Below are 20,000 nucleotides of genomic sequence, written 5' to 3' on the forward strand. Positions count from 1 at the left end.
TCGAAGCCTCAGCGACAGCAGCATTCCGAAGATTGAGAACCTGGAACGGCAACATGACCGCGAAGGCTCCGTCCGCCGCGCCAACAGCTTTGACATCACTGAGTACTACCCTCACCGCTGGTACTATGCGAGGCTGGCGAGACGTGAGTCATCTCCTGGAAGATGGGATTTGGGTTTTATTTCTTTGGGTTTTTTCTTTTCTTCCTTCTTTGTTTCATTGGATCGTGCGGATTTCTTTCCTATTCGTGTGAATTGGATATTTAAAATCTTGGCTTGTGGGTTGTTAGGTGATCTTTTTTTTTCTCTCTCTCTCCATGTGAGTGGTTATACTGAAGGCCATGTAAATAATCGTAGTAGCTTTTCTTGGTTATTGCTACTTCTTAACCACATTTCAATATTACTTATTAATCTAGCCTTAAACCTGTATATTGATCATTTCTTAGTGCTCTGCCTTGCTTGTAATTAGACCTGAGCCAAAATTCATCTGGGTGACCCATCCAGCATTCCCCTTTCCTCGACTCCTTGCTCACTCTCAACCCTCTTTCCGCGCCTTGCTCAGCCCCCTCAGGAGAGGCGGCCCAGGACGCAGCAGGGGAGGAGACCGAAGACAGTAAGACGCTCCGTGTTCCTCCCTCACTTTAGAGGCTGTGTTTTCCCCTTTGCTCGCTAGTGTTGACTGGTGGCTGTGCTCATCCCCGTCCGCATCAGTCACGTCGCTGAAGACGTGTACTGCCCACTGTCCTCCTGTCCTCCACTGCCACACTTACGGTGGCTGTGTACACATATCCTTACACTTCCTAGTCATTTTTCTGGTTATGTTCACCTCCCTGTCCTCACTAGCTGTCAGCTAGGAGAATGTATACAAACCTCTGACCTCGACTGCCCTTAGCTTGTAGCGTGTCCGCACTTTTCCCTCACTAGATTGTGTATAGAACACAACCCCATCCTCAGTACCCAGTTACCTTTAGAATGTGTGCACAAACATAGCCTGAATTGCTATTTGCTCGTAGTTCATGTATAATGTTCTTCGCCATGTGCTTGTCGGAAATTTACCCCATTTATATTGTTATGCGATTTTTATTCTGATTTCTGGCCTTGGAATGTATAATACATGAATAACGTATCTGCCTGAAAGCAAAATCCTGAGCAATTTGTTTGAACCCCGTATAAACGTCCTGAAAATTATTCATTAAGACCACCAGCCGTTATACATTTGATTTATTAGTTTCTCCTTGTTATGCATCTGCTCTATACATCCTAAGGACAGTGGTAAACGCAGATTTATGGATATATGATGATGATGACAGACGCTTTTCCAAAATATGGCTGAAAAGAATCTAAGCAACAAAATTCAAACTACAACAAACCTAAGAAAGATCAGTGAGAATCGCCCCAGTACTTAAAAAGAGCGTTAAGAAGAAAAATAAAAAGATAATCTGGTACAAGAATCATCGGTTTATTAATTACAATAAACAGATAGAACATAGTACCGATTAGATGTATCTCCAAACACACCGTGACGGCGAGAATTCTACTTTTTTGGTTGTTGCTTTTCAACAATCGTAAAATCTGACTATGGCTAGGTAGATTTATATCTTGGTCTTCTTCATCCAAGAAAATTCGAGCAACTAAATTCCATACCCCATTTTCACTCTCGTCATAATCACCATACAAACTCTCTCTATCTTCAACCTCTCTCTATGCCCTCTCCCTATGCTGCTGATCTCACCACCACGCACAGCAGTCAGCATCAGATGTTCCTGAATGTTCTGGCAACAATAATACTCAATGGCTCATGTAGTTTAAGCTCAGCCTTCTGTTTGTGTGTTCCAACCACCACGCACATACGCACCAACCATTATCACTATGTATTTGTATCGTATTATCGTTCTGATATCATCACCCTTACTTTCCAGCGTGTTCCATCCATATGTGTTGTGTTTATGAACCAATGCGCATGGGTTACATTACCGAAGTTCCTGTATGTTGCATAATTGAATAACTGACCCATTACAGGTATCATCATTGATTACCCACGATCGATACCTGCTTCATGAATCAAGGCAGGTTCACGCCTGTGTCCCCTCCTCCCGCGATCATGCTAATACGATACCACTATAATGCCGTGTTATCTTCCAGCACTGAAGGCTTGTGATCTTGGACAACTCCTACATGGTTATCCTCTCCCCGCGATTTAGATAATAACAAGTTCGATATTTCGTCTGAGCGAACTTCTGACAAACCTCACAGAAACACGCGCAAAACGACGATGACGCGACTCTGTGTAAAAATAAATAAATAAATAAAAAGTTGCGTCGCGTTCAATGTGGAATAATAATAATGAAAAAAATATTTGTAGGATTCGCTGAGGACGTGGAATAAGTCATGAAGAAAGGATATGAAAAAAGCAGAAGGGGTGAAAAGGAGCGAATGGCCTAACGCCTGTATCGCAAGGGACGGCGGGAGGGGGATGTAAACAAAGGAGTCACGGCGTTTGGGCGCCAAAGAGAAATTGATCTTGAGCAATAACACAAAAAAGAACCCGAGCGTGCTAGCAGCAAGGGTCGCGTTCAGTTCTTTCTTCACGCATATATTTATATGCTCATGCAAGAGACGTGACAAGCGCTTTGAGTTTTTGGCGTTGTCTGCAAATATTTGATCCATTTATTTTGATTTATTGTTGTATATATACGAGGAAGTGTTTTTTCTATTCTTTCTTGTGTGGGGGGTGTACTGTTCGATTTTATGTGTTTCTGCAAATATATATTCATTTATTTAGTCAACCTTGTTTTGGCGGGCATTTATCAAGAACGAAAGAAGGTAACTGTCAAGCGACTAACGAGGGAGTACATGGTTATATGCTTTACAATGAACAGAGAGCCCATGGAAGGCCATCTCTCTGCAAATATTTGATCCAACTTTAATTACAGTTAAATTGATGCAAGTGTGAATTAATTTTATCCAAGACGAAAGAAGGCGAATGTCAAATGACTTACAAGGGAACACATGATTATAAACAAAACGGAGGGAGGGGGAAATTGTTCCAGTTCTGGGTGCGTGATGCAAATATTCTGTCCATTGTATTAATCAATATCAAATGCGCTTATGTGTAAATACATTTTATCAAAAACGAAAGAAGGTGAATCTCCATCAAGGGGGTACGTGACTATACAAATAAAACGGCCTATTCCTTCCGTGTAACAGACCTCGAAATCTCTGGCAATAAACCGAGGGTCAGGCAGAGATGAGAGGAAAAGACGAAAGCGAAGTGACAGGAAAGAAGAAGGTGAAAAATACAAATGGAGAAGGGGATTAGAGAAGGACGAAAAAGACAGAAGCCAGAGTTATGAGACGGGCTATTTTTACCGGCGTAGTCATGCAAGGGTACGAACAGGTGTAAACACGAATTTAGGGTTTTGTAATTGAAATGTATTAAAAGTATTTATCATAAAGAAAAAGACTAGACACTGTTTTAGTATGAAGAATAAATGAATATCATATACAATTTCACGATTTAGTTCCTTGACTACAGGTATATACGATTATAATTCTACATAGTTTTTAAATACTGCATTCAAAAAAAGAAAAAAAATAGAAAATCATTCACGTAATTGAAACTGCATATAAAGCATAATTGCCGTAATCACTTTTTGTCTCCATGGATGACCGATCGCCCCCCCCCCCTCTCCTCCGTAAATAAACAACCTGAGTTTAGTCACGATAGAGGCGCTCGACTGCTTGAAATTTGTTTAAATGAAAACAAAAAAGAAAATAAATATATCAACTATAAATACGATTATTTTCGACATTTCTCTCTAAATATGGCCCGAGGATCTGAAACTGTCCGTATTCTAAAAGCAATAAAAAATAAATAAATAAATAAATAAGATAATTAAAAAAAAAACTACTCAACGTTAACTCCACGTGTAGTACAGTGGAAAACTTATTTGTGGGAATTAATGCAATATCATTCAAATAGATGGTAAATAACTGATCCGAGATATTAGTCAACTCTCCCTTTTTTATTAATAAAAGTGGAAAAGAAAGCCTATGGAATTTTCTTCTCTAAGATTAATCATTTCTGGCTTGAATAGTTTGATCTGAAGGGATGAATGAGACAAAAAAAATCTATTATCTATTCTCTAATTGAGGCTTCATTAAATACCTCCCCGACCCCAGTTCTGAGCAGGAAACTAACAATTTTAGTATAAAACTAGGTATTTTAATAAGAAACGAATTATGTTAATAGGAGAGTATTAAATAAGCGATATGTTAACGATACTTCAGAATAACATGATTTGCGGACTTACTTATCCATTATGGCGTTCTGGATTGTACTCTTGTTAAAGCATTATTTAGGAAAATGGGGGATCATAAATTGCATTTTTTATATACAGTTTCGTATCATAAACAGTAATCTATGCGGTAGACAGTTATAAATAGTCTATTGCCATAAATAGCTAGATAATGAACCATCCACAGTAGTGAGTATACAGCTTAGAATGGTAGCTATTTTGTATCAAATCCTCTTTTTACTGTAGTGATATATATCTAATCTGATCTTGTAATATCAGTGAAGATATTAGTGTAGCAATTGCATCTATCAATTATACTAAGGGACTCATTTTTTTTCTTCTTTCTTCGGGGGAGGGGGGGGCAAAGATACACTTGAGAGGTTGATAATGACTGGCTGAATGCAACAAGTCTGAATAACATCGTTAGATTTCAAATGATGATCATCAACCTGTCAACGGATCATCAAACGTCACTAACCTGCCAACTTGTCACCACTCATCACCAACCTGTCAATTGGCCACCAATCATCGACAATCTGTCAAGTGCATCTTCGCCTCAATAATAGAAAAATAACGGATTATACTAGTATTTTTACTATCAAATATAAGTAGTGTCGTTTCCCAGCTTAAACAAGTGATAGTGCTATTCATCTCTTAATTTAGCATTGCTATGTAGACATCATTCTAATAATCTTTTCAGGCATAATTGAAACCAAGTTTTCTTCCAGAAACTATATGATTTGTATTTCAGGATATCAATGTTATTATATGACTTACGTGTGTAGGATCAAGTTAATGTAAAGTATTTTCAGAAATCCATCCGAATGTTCTATTCAATAAAAAACTTTCCACCAGTCACTAATTATGATAATGAAGGATGAATATAACAGCTATAGCATTTTCATTCCTGTTAGACCTAGAAATATCATCAAAGTGAGAAAGTACCATCTGGAAGAGTACAGAATACCTAGTAATTACAATAATCAAGTAATTTCATCACTTCAATACTAGAACGCTGCCATTCCGCCCTTTTGCAGGAAAAGCTCGTATGGAAACCGTCAAAGCCGCGGATGAACCCGGGCTAGACGACGCTTCCGACGGCGACGCCAGCAAGCCAAACATTGAGATCCTGTCGCTGAACGGCGGGAGCGCTGAGGCGACCCTGGCGGGGCTGGAGGGCCACAACGTGAGCGGGCCCCTGGCGTCGCTGCAGGAGGGCGTCATCAGCGGGATCGAGGTCGACCCTGGTGAGATCGACAGCCAAACGGGCAATATCATCGCCTCTAGGCCAGACCACTTGACGCTCACTTACGAGATCGATGTCGCTGGTGGTGAGTCGCTGGATGATGCCGGTGCTCGGCGGGTGACGCAGGTAGGCGGAGGGGAGGCAGGGCGTGGTAGAGGGGCTTGGGTATCGGACGCAGAGGACGGCGGGCTCGAGGGGCTCGGCGAGGACTCGACCGAGAAGGAGAACGACCCCTCTCAGGACGCGGACGGTAGAGGGGTCCACAGGAGAAAAGCCAAGGGGTCTAAACTGCACAAGCGAAACACACAAGACAAAGGTAAATCTGCTGCTGAAGGCGGATTTTTCAGTCTTCTTCTAGTGCAAGACAGGATATGTGTTGTGTTTGCTTGCATTGTTTTGCATTGGTGAAAAACGGTTTGAGGCATTTCACGCCTTGAAAAAAAAACACCTGTAGACACTCACTTCAATACAGTGAACGGAATCTCTCCTTTTCAAGATCTATAAACACTTAAGAACGAAAAGAAAATGCATAAAACTTATCCAAAAAAAAAAAAGAAACGCATGCACACTGTGTATACATCTCACTCTCCCTAATGTTAACGAAACCAAGTTCCACTCTGGAAGTTCACAAAATATTGGACCGGACGTTAATAAGCATGACAACATCTCATCCACAGCGATACTCACCACCAGACCCTGCATGAAATATGTATGACGTTCATCTGCTCCTTTCTCTTCCAATGAGCGAATTAAGCACACGATATATGCAACAATGCAGAATCATTCATATCAAGATGCCAAAACAAAAGTCAAATAGTCCATGAAATTGTGAATCAGTTGTCACCGAGCTCAAGTTCTCTGACTTTAGAGTATTGGCGATTCTAGATTTTAAGATCATCAACTGAATGTGCAAAGATGAGAATCAGAAAAATCGAAGTGATAGGTTTGCACGATCTATTCCATGCAATTTCGATTAGTTACAGTAGACAAGCCTTGATAACAGAAAATGTACCAATTACAATAAAACCGTTTTTGACCAGATTCAAGATTAAGCGTGTCCATACTTTAAATCTGATTTCATAAAATGCTTTTACAATATTGTGTGTATCTTAAATACAATGTTATACCTTAACTTTTGTTACATAAATAGTGCATTCTTGGCAGAAATAGTGGATTTATTTTTTTCTTAGAGCGATGTTCAGTAGAGTTAGTGTGTGGCCATGAATAGACGCATTAGATTTTGCCTTGAGTCTAAGTTACATAGACCATGAAATATCCAAATGAAGTTTTTTTTCCGTATCTGTTGTTGCTTAATGTGACTTGTTATTCAGAAGGAAGCACTCAGCATGAAATCAAGCTTTTTTTTGCAATGTTCTGAAAAAAGATATATTGGTATAGTTTTTAAACGCAGAACCCACCGTGTGAGCAAGACACAGGTTTGTGGTTCTTAAATGCCCTGAAGATGCACCATCGCGTTAGTGCCAACCATCCCATAAGTGAGTTACCACGCATATTCATTATGATTCACAAAATAACGTAAAAGAGACACAAAGGATTACGTAAGTAGTCTATATAGTATTACATTAATTTCATTAATACCAAGCTGACCTTATTTGCTGCAGTCCAGAGTTTCAAACCGTCACAGAAACCTCAATGGCTACCAGTGTTCCTCCGTCTCATGAAAGTCTATCACCTCAGAGCAAAACGTCTCAAATCGTTTGGCGGAGATCCTCCGGGAGAAGGCGGAGGCAGAGGAGAAGAGAAGAGACCTCTTCCTGAAGGCCAGAGAACTTCATGAGGAGATACAGAGAGTCCGGGAAAAGGTAAAAGGGAAGATAAGAAGGATGAAAGAGTAGGAAGGAATGGCTGATAGAAGGCATTAGTTGTTGTTTTTTATCTTTCAACACTGCCTTGATTTATTTCATTCCCTCTCATCACTTGGGAGTTGATTCTGTACTTTTTCATTTCTTTGCAAGGCCCTTTTTTCCCGTAAATACCTGTTTCAATGTTTTCCAGAATGACAAAATGTCTCTGCTGTAATAGATACGGTTTTATACCAGGCCTCGTTTATTATAAAACTATTATTAATACTATGACAATAATGATCATTCCTCCTGGTACACCACCAACACTTTCCCTTCCTTTTAGCGAAGAGAGAGATGGTGGCAGCAGTTCTCCCAAGAGCGGAAAGTGGGGACACAGCTGGAAGAACGCCAAGCGGCTCTCAGAAGCGAACTGGACTCCCTCCATCGGCGAATTATCGGTTCCCTTGTCAAAAGACAGCCTCTTGTCACAGGGGTCAGAGATGAGCCCTCTAGGAAGGTCAGTCTTGGTTTTCTCCCCGAAGAGAAAACCCAGAGGGCGATGGCATAATACTTTCTTTCACTTGCATGGATGTATGGAATCAATCCATTTTTCAAGTTTGGTTGGTCGTGACTCACTTGTAAGGCCAAATATCCTATCTTGGAGTTATAACAATAAAACCTTTATAACTGAAATGCATTTTGTTAATGATGAAATATATTAGATAAAGTAGAATTTCGTTGCGATTCTTTTCTTCTTTGAATGTTTGGATTTTTTTATATAATTATGATAAGATGTTAATAATACTAAGACACATAATACTATTAGCTTTTGACATGGAAATCTTAGTAATACACCTGGGCTCACCTGTCCATACATCCCAAAGAGCTTCCATTCCTTCAGCAAACCGTAGAGACTTGATTCCCATTAACCCTCCCTCCAATGATCAGCATCAGCATCAGCAGGCTGATGACCTGCCACAATCTCTTACCAAAACAAACACCTCCTTTCTACCTTTCTTCTCCAGGCCAACTATAAGATATCCATCATACGACTCCGCCATGAGATCGAGGACATCTCCAGACGTGTCGAGGCCATGAACATCAAAGTAGAAGCGGAGACAAAGGCAAGTGACATTTTCTTCTGTTATCACAACCTGTAGGCTGTCATACATTAGAAGCGATTTTCAGTCATTGTGAGATATCAGATATTAAAAGCAATATTCACTCATTGCAGGATATCAAATATCAAAAGCCATATTGACTCATTGCTCACAACCTATAGGCTACCAGATATTGAAAGCAATATCTACCTATTACATCAAAGTGTTCAGTAAGAATTTTATTCCTTTCAGCTGAGAAGCCAAGCAGAGCGGGAAGTTAAAACATTAAGGTCAGAAGTCAGTCGGAAAAAGGCCAATGTGGCCCTTTCGCAATCGAAAACGAATCTCCTTAAGAGTGCCAGCAGCCTGCCTCCTGACCTCATGATCCGAATGTATTAAGGTCAGAAGACCCTCATCCAGAGACCTCTTCCACGCCTCCGCTTGGACCTAAGCCTTCGTCGCCGTGGGAGCTGTGATCTAAATCGTGTAGCATTTAGATTTTGCAGCTTAAGCAGACAGGTAGCGCGCTAGACTTTTGTAAATGCCCCCATACCACGATAAGCTGTGTATCTTATCTTGGGAGATGTTGTTTTCTCCGGTCTCTGGGGACCTTTTTTCTGTATCTTCGTTAGTTAGCGTCGACGCGTTGTACGTGTCGAAGCTATACCAAAAATGGTCGAGTATATTCAGTAGCACTAAATTACTGACTTTGTACATATGAAATGAATATTCTATTGTATAATATATCGTATTTTCAGAGACTATGGAAAGATATTTGGAAACGGAAAACAAAAATATTGAGAAATCAAAATGAATGTTTCGATTTTCATGTTTTCTTAATTCCGCCATTTCTCCCTCACAAAACGACAAATATTTTCTTCTTTGTCCTTCGTTTTTCGACACTAATTCAGGATATACAAACCTATTACAAACATTCATATCACAAATACGCATGAACGTAGCAAAACCTTTTCTATTGTACAACCACTTGGAACACCTTAGACATGAATTTTGATATGGCTGTGGGTGGAAGGCCTTAAGACTATGGAAGAAAAGCTCTCCAGAAGCGCACAAACTGTATGAATATGTAATGTTCTGTGTGGTTAATGAATAAATAGTTTATGTAACAAAGTCTGTTCTAAATTGTTTCAGAATCCCCTCTATATGTGCGCCAACTGTAGCACCTTGGTATAGAAAAGTATCAACACATCTAAAATATATTTCAAAGGACATAACAAAGTAAATATTCTAATGTGAAAGAATTAGTCTACGTTTTTGTTTCTTGTTTTCAATATAGCTGATGTATATTTATGTGTGAATATCATGAAAGTCATTATGTAAATACTAGGATAGAATGATTATACGGTGACTCTTATGACAAGGTAAATGTATCCGCTTTTTACGGGTGCTGTCTTCTGGTGTACAAATATAGCTGAGAATAAACATTCTCCTTCATGCTGTTTGTATTTTGAAAGAAAAAATGTCCTAACTTTAATCTTTGTGGATATTTATGGGTTTTTTTCTGGTAAACGTCTGCGAAAGGGTTCGCAAAACGAAAAAAAATGTATTAAAATGAGGACTTACAGATGTAATGATGATCAGTTTTCCTTCAGTTTGGTTGGAGATCTTGAGTGTTAGAGCTTGCAGGCTGCATTATGTTCCTACATTAAAAGACGAGGTTATTGCTAGGACGCGTGCCTTGCCTCGTACAACATTTCTCCTGTCAAGCAAATCTAGACAAGACCTTGGGACTCTTAATCGTTTTTATATTACGCAAGTTCTTATCAAGAGAAGAAAAATCCATTAATATTCACACCTTTTCAAAAGCTAATGTCACAGTCGAAGACATCGGGCCAATACACTGTAACCCGAGAGTGAATATATCTTATCTTCTAGTAGGTTTGGTTAGCTCTTGTTATGGTTCCCATCAAGCCCCATCAAGCTAGACTACTATACTCCATCCAAGGATAAACAGCAAGAACTACAAAGCTAAGTTATGGATAGTGGATGTCCTCTACAATTCTGGAATCAGAATCTCTACGAGTTAACGCAAAACGCCTTAAGATCACGTTTCTATCATGAAAATAAACACCTTATTATCTGATATATGTACCTATGATCCTCCAATCCACTGCTGAACCTCATAGCAGCCTTAACGCTCTAATATCTGACGCTTAAGTTATATAAGTATCAAATGCAAAATGGGCAATTGATGCGTCAATATCTGTGGGTCATATCGGTAATTGTCAGTTGCGCCAACTGGCTATCATTACTGACAGCCATAGAGTACTTGAAACCTTTTCTTTTAGATCGGAAAACCGATTTAAAAATACTTTTCATGAGAATAGCTTTATGATATTGTATTTGATATTGTTCAGTTGGCCAAATTACCTAAGTCATACCTTCAATATTTCTTGCATTTTCTGTAAAACGTTTTCTATTATACTTTTGGTGCGTAAACTATTCAAGCTAAAAATGAATGGCATTTAAGATACTTTTGCAACATTTTATTTACGATCCATTACAGCAGTGAAAAACAAAAATCATACAAAATGCCAAAGTGACAATTTACTATGATAGTTTCGAGTCATAAGACCCATCGAATAGTATCCTCGTGATATGAAACAGCACAGACATATTTACGGCAAAATTATATATTTTTTATTATATATATATATATATATATATATATATATATATATATATATACGACATAGTTTATATTCTATCTTTCTAAAATATGAAGGTAACATCACAAGATCTAAAAAAAACAAAAACAAAAAAAATTGCATAAAGGAAGCTTTGCTTCGTCTGCATTACGATATAACAATGTTGAAGCGAGAAGAAATAGCTAAAACAAATATAACCCTCATATAGAATCAAGTACCATATAGTCTTTGCTATATGATAAAATAAGTTTATTTCAGCACCACCAACAGGCGACTGAAGAGAAACCCTACATCGTCTCCATCACAGATTGCATCATAAACATTAGTACCTAAACATAACATAAATAGATAGAACCAAAACCATAACACTAACAAAAATAACAAATCCCTAAAAAAATATAAAAAATAAAAAAAATATTCATACATCTTTGACCCCTGCAATCAGCACCATCTCGCGGCGGCCGGAGAAAGCTCGGCGTCGTCTGCGCTACCACAACAACATGGCTCTACGCGTGGGCTCGGCTGCCTTGGCTAAGAGGCTTTTTCTCTCTCCCTCGTTGAGACATGCTACCGGAGCCTTGTCAGCTTTATCAGCGAGGTCGAGGAGATGCGATATAAGTAAGATTTGGTATCGTTCAGGTCGTGAGTTGTGGGGAAATGTTGGGTGTGGGTGGGATGTTCCGGTGTTTTTCTGTTGTGGATTGTTTGTTTGTTTTTGTACGGGCTTTTTTTGTTTGTAGGGTTGTTTTTTTTTACGGACGTTGTTTGTTTTATTACCGATTTTGTTTGTTGGGTTGGTTTGTGTTTTTTACGGTTTGTTTGTTGTCTGCTTTTTAACGGTCTATTTTGTGTTTGTTTTTTACGGTCTTTATTTTGTTGTGTTTGTTTGTTTTTTTGTTTGACATTGTTACGTTGTTGAGTTTAGATACTGTTAGTGAGTAGATCACTCTCTGGAAGCTGGAGGACTTACGTGTATATATGATTGTCAGTTCTTAAGCGTTCAATTATGTAACCTCACAAATATCTCAAAGAATAGATAGTAACAAAAGAAAGGTAATAAAGACGTTTATTGAGGACATATGATTAAAGAAAATGGCATACTGCTTAATGACATCCTGAGACATTTTTAATTTCTTACGTTTCTGTGTCTTAATAGATATAACATGATATAACACAAATGCAGCCATTAGTGATAGTTTCTAACTTGACTTTGTGAAGAACCATACCAATCCCAGTCTCTCGATGGGTCCATTTTGTTGCATTGTTCTTTCATTTAACTTCATTTGGCTTCTTTAAATGTATGTATTTGGAAAAGGTGCATTGATGTTTTAGATTATAATGGCACAACTTTCATAGAAAAGATTTGTATTTTCTCAATTAATTTGATGTGATTAAAATGAATCTCTTCTAAACTTTCATTGCAAAATTTTATTTTTCAAATAGATCTGTATGGAAAGTATGGCAACCTCCCACCTAAAAAAAATTCTTTTCAGGTACTCATTGAACACTTAGATCTACGTAAAATCATAAATAGAAAAGAATTTGACCAGTAGATTAGTGTGGCATTTTGTGCAAATAGAACTTAAACAGTAATTGCGTATAATAATATGTTCTTGGTATAATCAATCTACTTCGTAGTAAAACTTCACATTTGTCAACATTTGCTTGTATTGTCTAGTGCACGTATAGGAAGTACATTTGTAATTTTCTGATTAAAATTGTATAGAGAAGATAAAGGTAAACAATACTGCTTTATAAATGATTGGAAATGACACTTACTGCTTTACTAACCCATTGCGGACGGGTGTCATGACATACATGACTCAAGAGCATTGGCCTGATGATGGGTGTCATGACTTACACAACAATCAGGGATTTTGGAACAGTGATATTTTATTGAGCTATGAGTAAGAAGTGAGTGATGATGACGATTGCAGTCATAATTACTATAATTACTGTAATATTGAGCAAACCGAACTTCCAAAACCTAGATTGCACCACTTTCTTCTAGCACCAGCAGGAGAGAGAGCCTTGAATGGCACCCATCCACGGTCTCTAACGATACATAGTGAGTTGAAAACCTCTTGCTCTAAAGTATCACAGATGAAGGATGTGTAGGCAGAACAAGAAGAGGAAGTTGACTCAAACCATGCCCAGTGTCAAAAATGTGCTCCTGTGCCAATAAGGATACCTTTTACTGTGGCACTCATAGTCATAAGCACATGTTCCCTTCCTCTTCCCTACTTCTTCATGTTATCTTCATTGTAGGTGGCTCTATGTTTCGTATTCGTTCACAACAGTACACAAATACAAAAAAAATAAAGTTGCTTTTTGTCCTCCCATAAAACAGCAATACTTCTATCACTGGGTACAAAGAAAATAATGAGCTAAAATGGATCCTATACTAAAATTTTAGTCAACTGCAGCATTGATAGACCTTGTCATATGGCACATATAAGTCTCTAAACACAATAAAACACAAAAATGGCTCTAGTTTTACATGAATGGCTGAAAGAGAGTGGGAAAAGTCAAAGTATATTGTGTGAAGCTGCTTCGCTCTGAAATAAAACCCATCCTGAAGGCTGGGCAAGTGAGTCTGTCCCCCATCCACAATGGGTTAATAAATATGTACAGGAAAAGCTGTGCAACCAGAGATCAGAAGAGTTACCTGTTTTAGAGGCCATGTTCTGTCACCAACCACCAGTTGTGCACCAAATGCTTGGAGGATACAGCTTGTAGGCCTACCTGTTGACTTCTTACCAAATAAGGAACAAGTCTAGATTTTATCTTGCCAGAATATACATATTAAGCGTCTTCCCAGAAAGTGAAGCATTTCTAGTCTACAAAAGACACACATGATATTGGCCACAACATATGAGGAGGGCATATACCTTGGATATTGCAAGGAAAACAGGGGAAAGAGAAGATGATTAACAATGACATATTCCATTTATGTCACAGGAAATCTTGATATGCATATCTAGGAGCCCCCACCTCTATGATTTCCCTAATAGGTATTTATCCATGAGAGCTATAGGAGCATCAAGAATTGTGTTTATACTGTACTGTATTTCCTTCATTCATCATTTTATTAACCTTTCTCTTTATTCATAGGAATACTTCGTTCTAATCCAAACTTGTCTAACAGTATGTCTTAAACAGAAAAAGGAAGAAAAACTTAATTATGTTTATGGCCTCAGGGCCCAGCCATAGATGATAAGAATTAGAGATAATATTTACTTGTATTGTTTGTTGTATTTATGTTATATTTATACCTCTATCTGATTCATAAACACTTGTTTAAACATCACGTGCCTCTCTGAAATTATCTGTCATAATGCAGTTTTGTTTCTTTTCTAATTGTAAATATCTTATTGCAGACAATTATGGATACTCGAGACCCCTCCACAGGAACTTCCATCTGACTACCCAGAGACTGCAAGAGGCAGTCAAGGCAGATGACGATAAAACATACGAGTTCCAAGCTGAGACCCGCATGTTGTTGGATATTGTGGCCAAGTCCCTGTATTCGGAAAAGGAAGTCTTTGTTCGAGAACTGATTTCCAATGCCTCCGATGCCATTGAGAAGGTATGTTCTATGTGTTGTGCTCTTATAAGATGCATTGGTAATGTACTATTATTTTTATTATTGTTTTTATCATTTATTAAAACATTTGATGAATAAATACACATCTCTTCTCTTCTGTTCTGTTCTCCATGAACTTCTTACTTATTTCCTTATTTTCTGTATCTGTTCCTTCCTTCTCTGCTACCCAACAACTAGCTGACAACCCAAACAAAATAAGAGTCGTCATATACCTAATACACGTACATTCCTCAGGCTCGGTACCTGGCTATTCAAGGGACTGAGTTGGACAGCTCGGAAGCCACCATGAAGATCCACATCACCACCGACAAGTACAGCAAGACCCTGACCATCCAGGATTCCGGTATTGGAATGACTAAAGAGGAACTTATGGATAATCTGGGAACCATTGCCCGTTCAGGCTCCAAGGTAATGTGAAGGGATGTGTTATTGGATTCTTACAAGAATTATCTATGACATGAAGGAAAAGAGTGGCTATTTTATTAACTCATTGCAGACAGGGGATAGATTTGCTTGCCTAGTCATCAGGATGGGCTTTGTTTCAGAGCAAGGCAGCTTCAGGCAACTTACCTAGACTTTTCCCTCATTGTAAAGCTAAAGCAATTTTCGTGTTTTTCTGTATTTAGAGACTTATATCTGTCATGTCACAGGCTCTATCAATACTGCAGTTGACTAAAATTGTAATTTAGAGTCCATATCAGCTCCTTATATTCTTTATATTCAGTGTGATAGAAGTATTGCTTTTTATGGAAAGACAAAAGACAACTTTATTTTTTTCATATTTGTGTATTGTCATGAATGAATACAAAACATATAATCATCCACAATATAGATAACATGAAGAGGTAGGGAAGAGCAAGGCAACTTGTGCTTTTAACTGTGAGTGCCACAATAATAGGCATGCCTACTGGCACAAGGGGAAATTGTAGACATTGGGCATGGTTTGAGTCACTTCCTCTTCTTGTTCTACCTGCGCATCCTTCATCTGCAGTGCTATAAGCAAGAAGTCGGTAACTTGCTGTCTGCCACTGCTCTCTAAAGATAGTGCTTGCTAGTGACCATGGATGGGTGCCATCCAAGGCTCTCTCTTTTGCTGGTGCTAGAAGAAAGTGGTGCCATCAAAGTTTTGGATATTAGGTAAAACCCATTTTGCTTAATATTACTGCAATTATAGTAATTATGACTGCAATTGGCATCATCACTCATTCATTAATCATAGCACAATAAAATAACACGGTGATCTAAAATCCCCAAACATCATGTACGTCATAACTCCCATCATCAGGCCAGAGCTCCTGCCTCATGCATGTCATAACACCCATCTGCAATGGGCTAATTCAGAGTTTACAGTAGAGGCCGATATTTCTTTAGTTAGGGGGGGGGGGGGGCACAAAGGAAGAAGATAGCAGTCAAGGGGCATAGTCTCCTTCAAGCTTGGAAAATGCAGTCAACACAATTATAGATGTACATTTTTGTGTACATAATTTCCTGTTAAGAATTCTAGTTCCATTTTTCCATCTAGGGTTTCTTAGAACGGAGATCACCTCTTGGCTGTTTCTTAAGTCTATCTATGAATAATCATTAAGTTTTATAACAAATTATAAGTTATTAATTTTTTCGTATGATGTTTGAATTGAAAGATCAGTAGTTCAAACAATTTTTAAGACAATTGAAATTATAGATATTGTGTAACTATACAATATAGGTATGTTTCAGTGATATGAGTGCCATTAAAAGCCAGTGCCAAAGTTTTATAGATTCTTGACAACCTAACCTAGCAATTACTAGGGATGTACTGATACCAGCAGTTTGACTGATACTAGCAAGAATGCATAATTAACTTTGCCATTTAGATCAATAAAATTTACTACACTGATTATCCTCTGAAGAATGGGTAATAATACTATATAAATCATCGACTGATGGTTAGGCATGGTGATTGATTGATTGAGGCCTTTTCAAACCAATCCCAGCTCTTCCATCTTAAAAATCATTAAAATCATTATAAAAAAAAAAATAAATATAACAGGAAAGTTATAAAATTTTAACCCATCTTAAGTGGCCTTTCTTCAATCATTTCCCAGCTCTCCAAGAATTTGAATTAATTAGACCAATAAAAAAATAAAACATAAACAAAAGTTATAAAAATAATTAACCTCTCCCATTTTAAGTCCTCTCTCTCTCTCTGTCATTCGTCCAATTGTAATCATTCTTTATGGTTTATACCTCCTATGTCAATTAACTCATCGGTTGCAGTTTTAATGAAATATTTAGGCAGTAGGATGGTTGGTTTACATTGTCTAGCACGGTGCCATCAGCATCTACGACCGACTCTGCCTTTGCAGAAAATCATGCCATCTGCTGCTAATGGGTTAAGAGAAAGAGTGAGAGAGAGAGAGAGGTCAGACTTTGTTTGTCACATCAGAAATCTTTTGTATAGAGGCCCCAAAAAGTATCATTTGTTATCAGCCATTTTTCACCAACACATGCCAAAGCTGGTACCTGCAAAATTGCATTATCCCATTCCTGATTATGACAAATTCAAATTCTTCACATTTTGAACTGGTTTACAGCAATTTGTTGCACTTTTTATCTTTCTTTTGGTAGAATTATTGGCTTTCTGTGATGAAAAAAAAAATACAAATACACTAATGCTTATTCCTCCTTTCTGCATAAATGTTGATATACTGGGCAGGAGTTTTGAATTATTGTTTTTTCTCTAAACATTAAACAGTTTAGTAGGTTTGATAGAAAAGGCAAAACAAGAAATGTGTAATACAGAGAAAGTGATTTGGGGTTAAGAATATGATACCAAGACAAGGTTAGGTAAGAAAACATAAAGAAAAAAAAGTTTAGTTCCAGGAACATGGTAAAAATTAATAGGGTTGGTAGGTTGCCAAATTAGGAGGTTTCATATTGTAGCCACATGCAGTAAAGGAGCCCTAAACAAACTACAAGATTGCTCCAATGTACTCCTTTATTGCCTCACAACAGTGGTGAAAACCAGCAGGAATAATACATAACACTGATAATTGCAAATCACAGGTACATAGTATATTGAATGTAGACACAGTTACATGTTGGTATTAACCCTCTCTGGAGATGAAAATTCGACTACTGTACCGCATCAAAAGCCCAGCCCCGTGTCCGGGCGCATTGTAGTGCCGGCACAATATTGTGCCAGCAGCGCATTGTGTGACAGTCAGGCTGGAATGAATGCCCATGAGTGGGAGGTTAATTCATCAGAGTTCATTCTTTGCATCACTTCATTCAATATCCTTGAGCACTCTCATGCTACTTTGTTGTGCATTTCCTTAATATAATTCTTGGCTGGATAATGACACTTGCATTGTATACCAGGCATTGCTTTTTGTATACACTTACATAGGAAGAGATACATGTAGTTCAGTTTTTATTATTTCTTTGTAGATTTCTTTCACAGTTTCATTTTTCTCTTCCCAGGCCTTCATCCAACAGCTTCAGGACGGAGGTAGTGCAGATCCCCAGAGTATTATTGGTCAATTTGGCGTAGGGTTTTACTCTGCCTTCATGGTGGCCGACAAGGTTGAAGTCTACACAAAGTCTCGTCTCCCTGGCAGCACTGGCTACTGTTGGTCCTCTGATGGGTAAAGATTGTTTAGTAGGGTTTTTGTTTGTGTAGATGTGCAAAATACTAAAAGTTTCTTAGTATTTTCAATAATGCAATATAAAAGGGAGTTTGGATTTAGATGTCTATATAGGACTTGACAAGTCAGAGTTGCTGTTAAAGATAGTCTTTTGATTTGAAACGTTTATTGCAACTCAAGTACCATATTTCAACAGCTGTGGTAAATACACTATTGAAGAAAGCAGTGATGTTGAACCAGGAACAAAGATTGTGTGTCATCTGAAAGTGGCAGATCGAGAGTTTGCAGATGATCAGACAATCAAAGGTACTTATGCATATAATTATGTTTTTTGTTTCAAGATATCAGTTATCTTTTATATATTGTAAGATTATACATGAAATATATTTGTTTTTTTATTTGTAATGGAGCAAAAAAAAACTTTTCTCTCTCTCTCTCTCTCTCTTTTTCCTTTTTTTCCTTCTTTCTACTTCATTGTTATTATTCTTAGTCTTCTTATGATTATCATTTATTCTCACCTTTCCGTCACCTGAAGTTAAAGTGTAAGTTTAAGCTTCGAACAAAGTACTATTGCTTCCCACAGATATCATCAAGAAGTACAGTAGTTTTGTTGGCTCCCCAATTGAAGTGAACGGTGAACAAGCCAACAACATTCAGCCCATTTGGCTCATGGATCCCAAGGAAGTGTCTCCCGCCCAGCACGAGGAATTCTATCGCTATGTGGGTTCTTCCTACGACAAGCCACGCTTTACCCTTCACTACTGCACCGACGCACCCATTAATCTTCGCTGTGTTCTGTACGTCCCGGAAGGAAAGCCAGGTGTGTGGTGCAACTCATTAACATGTTTAGTTACGAGATTCTAGTGTTGCAAGAGAGGTTTTATGCTTAGTATTTAGATGTTATCTAAGGTATTATAATTTTAATTTGTAATGGTTGATAAGTGATGTAAATCCTAATCAGAGAATCAGTTATTCTTAGCTGTCTAGAAGTTTATGATCTTGTTTGAAATTGAAAATATTTTACGAGCCTAGTGTAAATGATTGAAAAAGTTTTATAGGAAGTGTTTCAGTATTTGATTTAATAATTTAATGAATAACATTAACTGTCTAAACAAATTATTAGTTTTTCACTTTCAGATATAGTACTACCATGCATTATTATTTGTGTAATGTTGCTACTATCAGGCAGATAAAGTAGGAGTTATGCTTAATTTGACCTAGGTACTTCCTCATTATTATCAGACTCAAATAAGATGGTTAGGAAATATTAATGAGTCATTTGCGGCACATAGGATCACAAAGAAGAATTTTCTGTATCTGTAGCGACCCTGTACTTGGTAATTTCTCTTTTATATCCCTAATAATTTAGAGTTAATTAATATCCCTCTCACTCAGCTCACTCAAGAGGGGATATTTAAAAAAAGAGACGGACGGGGACTAGCTCAAACATTAATTTTCAATAAACCCATCATAAAATGAGGGTTTAGGCTGACTTTTGAACTCTATAGCCCTACAGCTATCGCCGTTACAACCATAATACTCTTAATCGGTGCCGACTTGTATGTCATGACACCCGTACTAAATGGGTTAATAGAAAAATAAATTGGTAATGGGACGTTTTAAGGTTATCCGTTTATACCTGCAGTTTTAAT

General features: G+C 37.9%; 2 protein-coding genes across 2 annotated transcripts in view; both read left to right on the top strand.

Moving 5' to 3' along the window:
* The window catches only part of LOC122265332 (uncharacterized), a 61,038-nt gene extending 51,461 nt beyond the window's left edge, over positions 1 to 9,577 (top strand). Inside the window, exons 5-11 of the mRNA XM_086545788.1 lie at positions 1 to 143; positions 560 to 610; positions 5,333 to 5,857; positions 7,240 to 7,364; positions 7,690 to 7,863; positions 8,372 to 8,470; positions 8,699 to 9,577. The exon at positions 1 to 143 is cut by the window's left edge and continues 33 nt beyond it. Of these exons, the coding sequence (XP_086401914.1) occupies positions 1 to 143; positions 560 to 610; positions 5,333 to 5,857; positions 7,240 to 7,364; positions 7,690 to 7,863; positions 8,372 to 8,470; positions 8,699 to 8,845 (1,264 nt within the window). The 3' untranslated portion in view covers positions 8,846 to 9,577. The remainder of the gene's footprint in view (positions 144 to 559; positions 611 to 5,332; positions 5,858 to 7,239; positions 7,365 to 7,689; positions 7,864 to 8,371; positions 8,471 to 8,698) is intronic.
* A 1,996-nt stretch (positions 9,578 to 11,573) lies between these two features.
* Positions 11,574 to 20,000, top strand: part of Trap1 (TNF receptor associated protein 1) — a 19,468-nt gene continuing 11,041 nt past the window's right edge. Inside the window, exons 1-6 of the mRNA XM_043034577.2 lie at positions 11,574 to 11,733; positions 14,496 to 14,704; positions 14,957 to 15,130; positions 18,185 to 18,348; positions 18,545 to 18,654; positions 18,932 to 19,168. Coding sequence (XP_042890511.1) covers positions 11,616 to 11,733; positions 14,496 to 14,704; positions 14,957 to 15,130; positions 18,185 to 18,348; positions 18,545 to 18,654; positions 18,932 to 19,168 — 1,012 coding nt within the window. The 5' untranslated portion in view covers positions 11,574 to 11,615. The remainder of the gene's footprint in view (positions 11,734 to 14,495; positions 14,705 to 14,956; positions 15,131 to 18,184; positions 18,349 to 18,544; positions 18,655 to 18,931; positions 19,169 to 20,000) is intronic.

Source organism: Penaeus japonicus, unplaced genomic scaffold (genome assembly GCF_977035675.1).
Source record: "Penaeus japonicus unplaced genomic scaffold, GWHDUDI00000001_assembly GWHDUDI00000017, whole genome shotgun sequence".
Taxonomy (NCBI): domain Eukaryota; kingdom Metazoa; phylum Arthropoda; class Malacostraca; order Decapoda; family Penaeidae; genus Penaeus; species Penaeus japonicus.